The sequence below is a fragment of the Macaca mulatta genome, chromosome 2 (genome assembly GCF_049350105.2).
Source record: "Macaca mulatta isolate MMU2019108-1 chromosome 2, T2T-MMU8v2.0, whole genome shotgun sequence".
NCBI classification, from domain to species: domain Eukaryota; kingdom Metazoa; phylum Chordata; class Mammalia; order Primates; family Cercopithecidae; genus Macaca; species Macaca mulatta.
The window spans coordinates 158,933,235-158,947,199 of record NC_133407.1 but is presented as its reverse complement, the minus strand read 5'-3'; the positions used below and the strand labels follow the sequence as shown (position 1 = coordinate 158,947,199).

Here is a 13,965-nt window from a genome sequence, read left to right as displayed (position 1 = left end):
CCAGGGCCCCCGTGCTGGGGCTCAAAGTTGGGAAAAGTCCAAGTGCAAGGAGCTTGAATCCCAGCCCAGCCCTTCCCATTGGCCAGGACAGCAGCAAGTAAGATGAGTACTTGGAAGGAAAAACCCAAACTGTTCTTCCTACTCTATGCTCACACACCACTCAACACAACACTTCTGACACCAGATGTGAGGAGTTTCCCCCACACACCATGCAGTTCTCTACTGGACACCAGTTGGTTATCTTCTAATTCAGCACAATTCTGACACTATCCACCTGGACATAGTGTCAGGTCCTACAGGTGAAGGGCTCAGCCCACAAGACTGCCCCCACCGCAGATGCCAATCACAAGTACTAGGCTGTCACCTATACCTCCAACGGATTGGCCATACACTGAAATTCCCACGAACCCCTTCCTTTCTTCATCAGTTTGCTAGAACGGCTCACAGAACTCAGGGAAATACTGTTTACACTTACCCATGTATTAATAAGAGATAAAGGCTGCAGATGAACAGCTAGATGAAGAGAAACAGGGCAAGGTGTGTGAGGAGGGTGCAGAACTTCCCTGTCCTCTCTGGTGCCACTCTCCAGGAACCTGTCCCACAGCTTTCCCAAAGCCCTCCAAATCCAGGCCTTCTGGGTTTTCATGAAGGTATCGTTACATAGGCCTGACTGGTCACATCGCTGACTACTGGTGATCCACTCAACCTTCAGCCCCTCTCTACCTCCCCAGAGGTCATGGTGTGGGGCTGAAAGTTCCGACCCTCTAATCACATGTCTGGTTCCCCTGGCAACCAGCCCCCATCCTGAGGCTGTCCAGGAGCGCCCCTGAGAGTCACCTCATTAGAACAAAAGATGTTCTTATTACCCAGGAAATTACAATGGTCTTGGAAACTCTGTGTCAGGAACCAGCGTTAAAGACCAAATATTATAACAAAAGATTCTCCTAGTGTCCTTATCTACAAAGGTTTTAGGGGCTTTATATTAGGAACTAGGGGTAGAGACCTGTATATATATCTTATTATACCACAGTATCACAGGTTCTAATCAACACAGAAAACCAACATACCCCTAACATGGCTTTGATCAACTGAACTTGCTTCAAATATCTTGCAGTTTCACATTTCTATATTTAATAAATATATTTTAAATTTCACCTGAAGGATGGGGTGGAAGAAGGGAATTATCAAGGGTCACTTTTTGGAGTAATGGACATGTTCAGTATATTTATGGTGGCGATGGTTTCACAGGTATATACTTGTGTCAACACTCATTATATACTTTAAATCAGTACCATTTGCTGTATGTTAATTACATGTCAATAAGGCTTTATAATTCTTTTCCACGGGATTTAAATAGTTATTGTTGAGAGTATTCTAATAATCACTACTTCTTTTTTTTTTTTTTTTTTTTTTTAAAAAAAGAGACAGAGTCTCACTCTGTTGTCCAGGCTGGAGCACAGTGATACGATCACAGCTCGCTGCAGCCTTGAACTCCTGGGCTCAAGCAATCCTCCTGCCCCAGCCTCCCAAGTAGCATGCCCAGCTAATTTTTACAAAATTTTTTGTAGAAACTAGGAGTCACTATGTTGACCAAGCTGGTTTCAAACTCCTGGCCTCAGGTGATCCTCCCAGCGTGGCCTCCCAAAGCACCGGAATTACAAGTGTGAGCCACCATGCCTGGTCATCATCACTCATTTTTAAAAGCGCTGAGTTTCAAAGTTTATTCATAAGTCATCATTTCACATGTTTGTTTACAGGAACTAGTTTAACTCGCAGAGTCAAGCGACAGTGCCAGGTTCCCACAGTTCCTCTGGGAATTCATTCCAGGTTCCAAAAGCAGCTCCAGCCCAGAACAATTGTTCCCTGTACTCATCCCTGCTCCCCACTCCCCATCAGCAGGGAGGGGTCCTCACTCCTCTCCTGGCCTCTGCCTACCACAAAGGGAATGCTTTCCCTTCTCACTCCTTGACCCTGGGCCCCTGGATTTCCACTAAGAAAATGAATGTAGATATATGAGAAATCCTGCTCAGGGCTAAGCACTTATGAGATCCCATGCAGGGAACCAATAAGAAAGCCTCCTGCTACCCGGTTTTCAGTGGTCCCAGCAGGAGCACAGACACACAGAGCCCGCCAGTCACACAGAAGCTGGCTGAGCAGTGTGCCTTCCCTGCTGCTGCAAGGCTGCCCAGCCAGGTCTATGGAACTGTGCGCCATGATGCCCTCCGATATCAAAGCCGCCAGGAGCAGGGGGCCTGGGCCTTCACCAGCCAATGATCTTGGGGAGCCCCAGAGCTCTGAATTCAGGAGGTGGCTGACAATGAAATGCTGACAAGTGGCCCCTCCTCAGAAGCCCTAAAGAGGGACCTCACCCCACTCCACAGAGCCCAGATGAGCTGCTCTTCAGCCATTTCTTCCCAAAGGCCCTGACTCCGCAGGAGGCAAGCGGTGGCCTCCCTGCGTGTGAAAGTGGGTCCAGCAGCAGTGCCCCTTCTGCCCTGTGGGGTCGCCCAGCTCTGGCATCCTCAGACGGAAGGGGAGAGTGGCAGGGCAGGGGTTCTGGCTCTTGATTTGGTTCTCTTAGTTCAGTATCCAGAGTTTAAGACCCAAGCAGCTCACAGCTCACACCAGCTCACCCCAGGAAAGAGGGTGACATTCACAGGCCTGCCCCTCCTTCCCATGCAGGCTCACATCCCAACCCCTCTCTGGGTGTCACACTTCAACAGACCTATTGTGCCCACATAACCAGCTTACGTGTTCCCCCTTTTCCTGAAGTGTAAAGCAAATCACTCACCGTGGAATCTGAAAGTCACTACAGTGTAAAGTTCATTAGGAAACCCTCTCACTGCACTCTGGGTTCTGAAGTGCCTATGGGATCTGGTGAGGCTCTAAAGGCCAGAGAACAGAAAAGAGGATGTTAGTATGTGGGCAGTGGGGTAGGAGAGAAGGAAATCTTCAGTTTCTCACAACAGGAAGTTCTGGGAGTATCTGAATCTGTGAGAGCAAGAGGACCCTTGGCTATAACAGGAGATGGGGGGGCGGGGGGAAGGGGGAAGGAAGGGAAGAAAAACAAGCCAAAAATCCTCACTGCTGCCCGCCCGGCAGCCTTTAGGACACGTTGCCTTTAGGACACAAAGGCTCACACCCCCAAGCCCCAGGGTTCCCCCTAGCTGAGCAGTACTTTGCAACTCAAAACAGGGCCACATCGGCAGGTGGACAAGGCCAACATTGGGAAAGGCTGAGCTCCAAATACTCATTTGTAACCAGTCACTGCTGGGACGGCAAGATGACTTTTCTCGCAGATGTGTGACACCACACTGATTCCTTAGGTTCCCAGGTTAGCCAGAAAAAACTATTTTACCTAAGTTTAGGATTAATAATGTTACTTAAGCCACACTTAGTCTGTGTATAACTTAGTTTTAACAGGAAGAGGCACTCTGAATGCCAGTTTAGAAATTACCTGGCCCCTTGAGCAGGTGGGTAGGCACTGGATGCTACAACCATCTTGGGACCCACAAGGGAAGGGATAGCAGAGGGTACACACTTCCCAGCACAAGAGCTCTGCCTGCCATTTGCCTGAGAGAAGGTAGGTCTGAGTCAAATACTTCTGGGGTGTTACGAATTGAGGGGAAGGAGGGTAGGAAAGACAAAGGTTTGGGAGGTGAGTGTGTGGATGCGTGGCTTGGAATGTGAAAGTGATACCTAAACCACATCTATAAGAACTTGCACTTATTATATTAGGGCCAACTTCACATGATATGTTACAATAGCATAGAATTTAACAGCCCCATTCACAAAGCCTCTGAAAGGACTTGATTACAATCACATCCTAAGTAGGTAGGCAAAACATTGACTCTTTGGCCAGGCTTGATGGCTCATGCCTGTAAAACCAGCACTTTGGGAAGCTGAGGTATGAGGACTGCTTCCAGGAGTTCAAGATCAGACTAACCAGGGCAACACAGTGAGACCCCAATCTCTCTCTATATTTTTTAAAATTAAAAACAAAAACAAAAAAAACGGATTGTCGATTCTCCCATGTTAGTCTGCAGCTCTACGCTGAGGTCCATGAGGCTGAGGGATTCCCATCCTGCCACTGTGAGATGAGCTCAGTGTGCAAGCTTTGCACTTCTTGCAGTGTGGCTGGTGGACGCTCTGCTCCCTCATGCAGGGGATACAGTGGCAGGGTTAGCCTGGGCACTGGGTAGGTGGAGAATACCACTGCCTGCCTACGCGAGGTGTCAGAACCTAAGCACTTCCCAGGCCGCCAGCCTGAGTCTGAGCCACTCCTTGGCTCACTGAGATCTGCAGATGAGAGTCAAGATGGCAGAAGTGAGAGGGAGACTCATCAAGCAGGATGGGTTTCTCCACCCTGACCCCGAGTGAAGCAGGAAGAAGATACCAAACTCAACGGGATGGGGGAGCAGAGCAGCATGGCGAACTGCCCACCTGAGCCTGTGGCAGCTGCAGGGCCTCAGTGGGAGGGGGTGGAAGGGAGGTGGCAGTGGGGGAAGAAACTGGTGACTTACATTGTATGCATTAATAATGAGTTGAATAATATTTTTGGAGTCTCCATCTAAAATCTCCACTGTTGTTCCAGGTATCAGGGCTGTAAAATTCTTGGGAAAAAAAGTAAAGAGAAGAAATAAGTTAATTTTGCCCTGCCAACCATCAGAGTGAGCATTGCTACACTGAGCTAGAACAGTAAAGGCTCCTAGCACCATATCCTGCCACCTTCTCCCACCATGAACTAAAAAATATCCCACAGGGAAAAGCAAGAAGAAATGGCACAGAGGAACAGTTGTTGCAGTAGGCCGTGGAATATCCAGCCCTATATATCCATAGGAAAGGGGCTTACAAGGTCTTTCCCTAAACGATAGTGTCTTGAGCCCCCTCCCCTCCCACGGTGACAGACAGCTCTCTCAAAGCCCATCTTCTAAGGTCACAGCTCCTGACAGTTTCTTGCCATCTCTCCCCCGCTCTCTGAGGTATTCACAGGTTCAGCTTTCAGGATCTGCTCAATCTGTTCAGAAGGAGTGAAAAGGGCAACTTTTCCAAGGGTCTCAAGTATAGACCTTTTCTTTAATAGGAAGCTGAGATATGAATGGCACCCTCCCAAGGACCTCTGAGGTCCTGTGGCAAAGGGGCAGCCTTGAAGTACCCACCTTTCCTCTTTCATCTGTACTAACTCCTGAGTCTGCCACTTCTAACAGTGACAGAGACATCCACCACCCTCTCCCTGCCTTGGGACTGGATGGGCTCCCTCCCCCAAGCAAGGTGTATTTAGCTCTGAGGAAGGATGCTTAAGCCAACGTGGACTTCTTCCCTCTGGAAATATCTGGAAACCCAATACAGTCTGTGCAACTGAGCCCTCTAAAAACATAAAACGTTATTTGTAAGTGAAAACTTTTCTTTCTTTCTTTTTATTATTATTTTTTTTTTTGCGACAGAATCTCGCTCTGTCCCCCAGGCTGGAATGCGGTTGCTAAATCTTGGCTCACTGCAACCTCTGCCTCCCGGGTTCAAGAGATTCTCCTGCCTCAGCCTCCTTGGTAGCTGGGATTGTAGGCACACACCATCATGCCCTGAATAGGCTTTATCCTGCTATCTTCCACTAAACAAAAAAAGAAAAACAATCCTTTTCCCTTGTTTCATCTTCTAACATTGATTTGGACTAAAGGAGGATAAAGAACTCAAGAAAATGTAAGTGGCATTTTATCAGTGATAATCTCAGGCAGGAGCAATAGAAAAACACAATCAGACAAAGGTTCTTTTGTGGACATTTAAGAGCGAGGAGAGGGAACTATGGCCAGCTGTTTGGGGGTGGAGGGTGGAGAAGGATTGCAGATTAAGTTCTCATTGCTTCACCATGTAAAAGAATCTCAGAGGCGAGTTTACACTTAGCTTACATGAGCACACCGAGGAGATCTGTAATTCAAACGTGGCTCATCTGTGACTGAGAAGGAGCATGTTCATGTGGGGAGTCTCTGAAGATGGTCTGGGGTAAACCAGGAACAGTCTCTTTAGACGGAACAGATCCGTACCCAGAGTGCTCTATTCACTCAAGACATTTATTGGTCTCTTTGGGAATTCCTGCCCCAGACTAAATGGGGTAGTCCAGGGTGACCTGGAACAGTTTCTTTAGATGGAACAGACCTGTACCCAGACTGCTGTATTCACTCAGGACATTTATTGGTTTCTTTGGGAATTCCTGTGCCAGACTGGCCCACTGGTCTCCTATAGTCTGCAGGCTCAGGCATAAAGCTCTGGATTAGTGGGATTAGTGATGTAGCCTGATGAGATGCCTTACTTTTCTTTGGGTATATCTTCATTTTGTATTTTCCTTCTGTAGTAGAGTGTGCCTCTCTCTGTTTCCAATTCATCACCCCCAAAAATGGGAATTTGTGCTATTTTCAAGGTTTTTCTCAGAATCAAATTAGATACTATATGTTCAAATTTCTTGTAAGGTCTTCACTGCTATGCGAATGCTTAATTGTTTCATCCTATTATTTTCCATTAGATCAAGACTGGGCTATATTCCACCCCTCCTTTGAATTTCCCCCATATATATAGGCAGAGCTGTAAACACTCCTCACCATCCCCTCTACTCCACCCCACATTCTAATCTCCCAAACACCTTAGGGTCAGCCTGGCCCCTAGAATTAAATCACTAGCCTCCCTCCCTCCCAGCATACCTTGTACAGCATATAATGGTTTTTCGTCACTGCGAAGATGAGGTTGATGTTGTTCTCTGCCAATTTCTCTCCAAGCAAGGCAAGGGATGGATAGTCCTAGGGCCAAGGCAAAAGTCAAGGCTATGACATTCCTAACAGGTGCAGATACCAGCACCTGGCTCCAATGCACACTCAGCAGCCAGCATTTGCCAGGGAAGCACCTTTTCCTTAGGTGGCCCCTTAGAGTCCCTTAATAACTAAGCCTCCTTGGTAGCTCCTTAACGGAGGAACTGAGTAGAAGAGACCCTCAAGGAAAGGACCCTGTGGCATCCACCAAACTAGATTCACTCCTCTCATCCCAGAGTGGAGAGGTGATGAGTGGAGGTTTTCCATATCTGGTCTGTGTCTCCATCCTTTCAGCAGGGAGGGGGACAAGTGGGGATGCCCTAGAGAACAGCCACCACATTCCACCCTGTCATCAGCGTTTCTTACCTTTCCTCTCTCCTCTAAGACTTCTCCTCCCTGCCTCCTTGCATTATTTTCCTTCTCCTATGCCTAACGGTTAGGCCTGCCAACATCCCCCACAGGTCCTGCTTCATCCTGCTGTGGCTCAGATGGGCAGAGGAGGGTGCCGAGCTCTGGACTAAAAGTTGGGCCATGGGGCAGGGGTGCAGAGAGAGGAGGAAGAGAGGAAGCTGAGAGGCAGTTTAACAGTGTCCTGAGGGATTCTGAGGACTAATGATGGGTACAGGTCCGCATCTGGTGAGGTCCTACAGTTATAGTCCTTTTTTCAGATTCCAATTATTACTAGACAAGATGGAAGGCTTGGGCACCGACCACCTCTTGAAACTGGAGAAAATGGGCTTCTCTAGGGAGGAAAATTGGGAATAATTCCTCTTTGGCCACCAGAATGGATTTGAGAAAGAAAAGGGTGGAGATTTTGGGGGGAAAATTGCATAGTGAGTATGCGAGATCTTGATCATTGTTGGGTCTGGGTGATGGGCATGTAGGGTTCATTTTGCTGGTCTATTATTATATATGCTTGAAATTGTGCACAAATTCTTTTAAACTGCATAACTGTGGTTCTCATTCCGTGCAGAACACCTCTGCCCACCACTGACACTGACAGGCAACTCACCACCTCTGGGAGTCCATGCCTAGAAGTCAGGAAGTCCTGCCCTATAACTTCTATACCAGTTATGGCCTCTGCAGGCATAGCACCCACCCTCCTTTAAGATCCCCTCCCCACTATGAGATCTATCCTGTTTCCCCTGGGCCATCTGTATCCCAACCAAACACTCCCCATTTAGATGCACATTGGCAGAAAGATGAACCAGCTACAGAAATCCCTGAGAAATGTTGTAAGTCAATTAGGAGTTCCGGAAACCCAGTTGGAGAAGATGGAGTAATGAAACCCAACACCAAGAATGGATCAGAAAGCCAGTGAATACTGAGGGCCAGATAAAGGTTTCAAGGCTGGGCAAGTACTCAGACCACAGGCAGGGTCACAGGAGAGGCATCGGGGAATGGGGGTTTGGTCCCCAGCACTCACCATCTGGTTGGATGCAGTGTACTCGTTGGCCTCGTTCAGGTGGCACTGGCCATCATGTGGCTGCACCAGGCCTCCCAATTTTCCATCCAATGCGATATGGGGCACATCATCCGTTGTGAACACCAGCAAATGCAGTGCATCCTTTCGCCAGCCAATCTTCTCCTGAAGGACAGAAGGTGGATGGGTACACCAGTCTTTCTGCCCACTCCTGCCCTGGTCATGCAGGGCACTGGTCCGTCTCCGGAGTCATGGCCTGAAGCAGAGGCATTCCCTTTGCCATGTGTACCTGGGGCACACTCACAAAACCATTCCACAGTGCTCTGAAGAGACACAGCCTGGACTGGGGAAGCCCAGATGCACACAGACAAATGTCCAAGGCTTTGCCCACTTCGGCCCATGCACCTGGAACCCCCTCCCTCCAGCCCATCATACTCTTCTGTGCTCCTTTCAATGATGTCCCCTGAGGGCTGATCCTCCTGGACGCTTCCCCTTTTGGCCTCAGCAACTCTTCCTTCCCCAGAACAATCTTTAACCTTCCCCCCACCAGCTCCCCCATCAACATCCCCTGTTTGGCTGGGCTAGTCTAAGATGATAGTTAAGTGAACATGTCAGTCCCCCGATTAGACCTGAGTCAATCAGAACAGAGCACTCAAATGACCAATAGGTGGGTTTGTCTTTTGAGGGTTTGTAAAACCTGCCATCTATTCTGGTAGATATAAACCACTCCAATCGTTACTTGAGCCACATTGGTGTTTAAAGTCAATCAGATCCCTTTTCTCCCTTTACTGCTCCACTATCTGAAATGTATCCAGTCTTCAGACTGAGGCACAGCTGAATACAGTCTGTATTGCAAAGGAAGGACTCTGCATTTTTCATATTCAGCCACTGTGGTGCCAACCCTACACAAAAACACTCCCAGTCATCATTTTTACGAGCAGCTAGACCTTGATACAGAGTAACAAACACTGGGATATGGTCGCCTTCTTAGGAATGGTGAATCCCAAAATGCGTCGGATTTTGCAGTGTGAATATATGAAGATTTAAACACTGCTGAGAGTCTTCTATACCTGCACACTTGCTATTGAAATAGGAGGACTGGATTCACAGACCTTACAGGTTAAAAGCTATTGCTCTCTTACAACAGATGAAGAGTAGATGGTATCATCCTCTCTTACTTATCATCATAATGGTGGATAAAACAGCCAAAAGAGCTATGATATTTTCTCTCTTGCTCCAGAGGCAGCATGGACATACAAAATAAATAAATCACAAAAGAGTCCACCCACATGAGGAGGAAAAGAAGTTTGAAAATAAGCCAGTGAGGACTGACAGCCAGGAGACCTATTGTGAACAAAGCGATTAGCCTTTTGGGGAATCAGTTTCCTAGACACTCAACATTCATCCAGCATTCAATCACTGACTTCTTACTGCATGCCAGGCCCCATAGAAGGCACTGGGTCCACAGAAGAGCTAGTTCCAGACCTCAAAGAGCTTACAGTCAAATGGAAACAACAACTTCAATACACCATGACAAGAGTGTTAATGAAGGGAAGTCCAATGCTAATGGAAGCCAGGGAGAGGAGGAGGAGGGAGAGGCTTCCCAGCACAGATGATGAAAGTTAAACTGAGCTGGAAAAAATAAGGAGGACACTTCAAAGAAGCTGAAAGAGGGTGGGGTGGCTCACACCTAGAATCCCAACACTTTGGGAGGCTGAGGCGAGAGGATGGTGTGAGGCCAGGAGTTCAAGACCAGCCTAGGCAACATAGAGAGACCCCATCTCTACAAAAAATAAACAAAAAAATTAGCCAGCCACAGAGGCACAGACCTGTCATCCTAACTATTCAGGTGGCTGAGGCAGGAGGATCACTTGAGCCCAGGACTTTGAGACTGCAGTGAGCTATGATCATGTCACTGTACTCCAGCCTAGGCAATGGAGCAAGATGCTGTCTGTAAAAAAATAAATAAATAAAAATAAAAACAAACAATTTTCTAAAAATTTAAAGGAAGCTGAAAGAAGGAATAGGAAGGGAGAAGGCAGAAGAGGAAGTGGGCATTCTAGGCGCTAACAGAAGCTCAGAAGGCAAAGGAGCACAGTGAGGAGGCCAGACACATTTTAGGAACCTGGAGTGAGAAGCCTAGAAGGTCCCTTACTGTAATGAAATGCTAAGTCATAACAAAATCACTTAGGGGTAGGAGTTGGCATAGCGGTTCCCCTTGCTGTCAGGATTGGAAGAGGTCACAAAGAGGCTTCCAGGGTGCTGGTGATGTTCTGTTTCTTGACCTTGTGAGCATTTATCGAGATGTATGGTATAAACTATACATAACTATATATAAAATATATATATATATAATTATATATAGTTTTCTGTGTGTATATTTTGATAAAGAGTTAAAACCTATTAAATAAATTAGGCAATGCATTATAAGCCATGGAGTGTGGAAAAGAGGGAGCCAGATGCCTGGGAAATAAAACACAATCGACAGAAAGTATAAACTAGTAGAGTTTTTTGCAGGAAACATGTGATCTGTTATCCACAAGGGCACAGCCATGTGCTCAACACCCTAGTAAGGAAGCAGAAAACCAACTTTTAATTTGACAAATTGTATTAAGAACCTTGAGGAAAATCAGAGACCTAAATAAATGGACAGAGATATCATTTCAGGATTGGAAGAGCCAATGGTGTTGAGACGCCATCTCTCTGCAAATTGGTTTATAGATTTGACACAATCACAGTCCAAAGCCTAGAAGGCCTTTTTGAGAAAATGACAAGCTGATTATAATATTTATATGAAATTGTAAGCAATGGAAACTAGCCAAACGATTTTGAAGAAGAAGAACAAAGTTGGAGGACTTATTCTCTTAGGTCAAGACTTATTACAAAGCTACAGTCATCAAGGCTATGGTAATGACAAAATCTATGCAATGACAGAATGCATAGATCAGTGGGGAATGGGATAGATAGAGTAAAAATAGATCTACAAATATCTAGTCAATTTAGCAGAGAATACTGGAACTGGACATTCATATGCAAGAAAAATCAAGTTCAACCCATACGTCTCCCACACACAAAAATTAACTCAAAGTGGATCACTGACCTAAACGTAGACCTAAAGCTATAAAACTTCTGAAGGAAACCTAGGAGAAAATCTGTATGACTGTGACATAGGCAAAGATTTCTTAGATAAGATGATTCCTAGGATACAAAGTTGATGAACTGGGCTTCATCATAACAAAAACTTACTTGTTCAAAAGCTTCTTTTAAAAATACTGTTAAGAAAATGAAATGACAAGGCACAGACTGGGAGAAAATATTTGAAAAAAATAAAATCTGAAAAAGGATTTGTTTACAGAATATATAAAGAGCTCTCATTAGTCACTAAGAAAATAACAACTGAATTTAAAAAGTGGTCAAAAGATTTGCACAGACAATTCACCAAAGAAGAGCTACGGGTGGAAACAAGCACAGGAAAGGGTCCTCAACATCATTATTCATTAAGGAAATGCAAATCTGAACCACAGCGAGATAGCCATTAGATCCCTATTTGAATAGCAAATGAACAAACAAACCCTCACAGTATCAAGTGCTGATAAAAACATGGAACAATTAGAACTCTCATAATTGCCTATGAGAATACAAAATGTTTCGCCAACTTTGGAAGACGGTTTGACAGATTCTTACAAAGTTAAATATACATTTACTATCAATCCAGCAATTCCACTCTTTGATATTTACCCAAGAGAAATTAAACTTTATGCTCAAATAAAAACCTATATGCAAATATTTATAAAAATGTTATTCACAATTGTCATAAACTAGAAACAATCCAAATATCCATCAGTAGTGAATAGACACATTATAATACATCCATACAATTAAATACTACAATGCCATAAAAAGGAACAAACTACCGATAACACACCACAACATGGATGAATCTCAAAGCATTATGTTAAGGGCAGAAAGTCCAACTCAAAAGACTAATTCCATTCCTATGGTATCCAGAAGAAGAAAAAAATACAGGGACAGAAAACAGATCAGTAGTTGCCAAAGTGGCTTAGGGTCATGGGAGGAGATAGATGACAAGGCATGCTGGGAAACTTCCCGGGGTGATGGAAATAATACATATCTCAATTGTAGGGGTGGCTATAAGACTTTATACCTAAAAAGGGTCAATTTTACTCTGTGTAAATTATCCTTGACTCAGTGATTCTACTTCAGGGCAATCTATCCACAAGAAGTATTCTGAAATACATGCAACAGTATTTTTATTAATAGTGAGAAAAAGGGAAAGGCATAAATATCCCACTGTGCCGGAAAAGGTAAATAAACTCAGATATCTCCTCTACACCCATCAGAAATTATTCATAGAAAGTATAAAATTATGTGTAAATATCCATAATATAAGCTGAAAACAAAGAATTTAGCACTATAGTTGTAGTGTGATTACAAACTACTTAAGAAACAAGCATAACTCTCCATTAAGAGAACAAAATATCCCACAATGTGGTTGTGGTTGGGACTGGAGTTAAGGTCATAGACAATTTTTGTTTTCCCATTATTTTCTAAGCTGTCTTTAATAGGCGGGCACAACTTCTGCAAAACTGGGGTCTGGATGTGGCTCTATCATTTAACTTCTTCAGTCTCCAGTTCCTCCACGCCAGCTTCTTGAGGGTCTTGTGGGGACACAAAGGGGGGTGGGAGTGAGAAGACAGAACAATGTGGAATTTGGGTGCCTTCTGATAAGCATGTGAATTTTCTTGCTGCCTCTAGTTACCTGTGCAGTTTCAGCCGAACTATTCAACACCTCAAAATCTTTTTTCTTACCAGTAAAACAGTAATAATAATACAAAACATGTATTGTGCACTTCCATTATTCTTCCATTATTCCACTTAATCTTCACTACAACCTTTGTGAAATAGGTAATATATTGCGCTCTCTTAGGTAAGGAAACTGGTGTTAAGAGAGACGAAGTGACCATCCCATCAACTAGCAAGGGCCAGAGAAGCCAGATTCAGATGACCAAACTCTTGCCCACATTCATGTACAGAGAGGAACTGTGCATGTAATAAATGGGATAATTCATAAACGTGCCTGGTTCATGATAGGCTCTCAGCTTGTGGCTGCTGGATCCAAAATAAATGTTTGTTGAATGGAAGGTTGCATCTAAAATGGAAATAGCTCCACAAGTGAAGGATGGCTCAGCATAAGAATAATAATTCTGTTTTCTGTGAAGTGGGCTCTTGTTATGTAAATGGTGTTAACAAACTTGGCCCAGAGGTTGGGCTGCTGTGAATGAGTCAGGACATGCTTGTTCATCACCCAGGCTTTCAGGCTTGGAGGCTTTACAAGTGGTGACTCCACAGAGTATTTACATTAAAAATAATTTCCCTTATTGTTGGGTTGGCTGGCAGAGCTCGCTGTTTTGAAGGCCTGAGTTCTGTATTCCACATTTGGGGAAGGAAGCAATAGTGGGAAAGTGGATTGAAAAAAAAAGGAAAACAATGAACTACAAATGGAATATAACATGAGAGCCAGAGTATATCAGCTTTGGAACAGATTCTAAGGTCAGATCTTTACCCTATTCTAACCGTGGGCCCCTGAGTCAGTCACTTCACCTCTCAGCCTCAGTTCTTCTTCTGTAAAATGGAAATAAGCCTGCTTTGCAGAGCTGTTGCTAGGTTTAGACAGAATGTATTAAAAAGTATTATAGTTAACACATAAAAGGGAGTATATAAAGGGAA

General features: G+C 44.9%; 1 protein-coding gene across 6 annotated transcripts in view; it reads right to left on the bottom strand.

Annotated features, from left to right (window-relative positions):
• Positions 1 to 13,965, bottom strand: part of ITGB5 (integrin subunit beta 5) — a 131,482-nt gene that overhangs the window by 48,762 nt on the left and 68,755 nt on the right. For all 6 annotated transcript variants that reach the window (XM_077990904.1, XM_077990906.1, XM_077990902.1 and 3 more), the window contains 3 exon segments: positions 8,221 to 8,382; positions 6,690 to 6,785; positions 4,524 to 4,613 (listed from right to left, as the gene is read on the bottom strand). In XM_077990904.1, the coding sequence (XP_077847030.1) occupies positions 4,524 to 4,613; positions 6,690 to 6,785; positions 8,221 to 8,382 (348 nt within the window).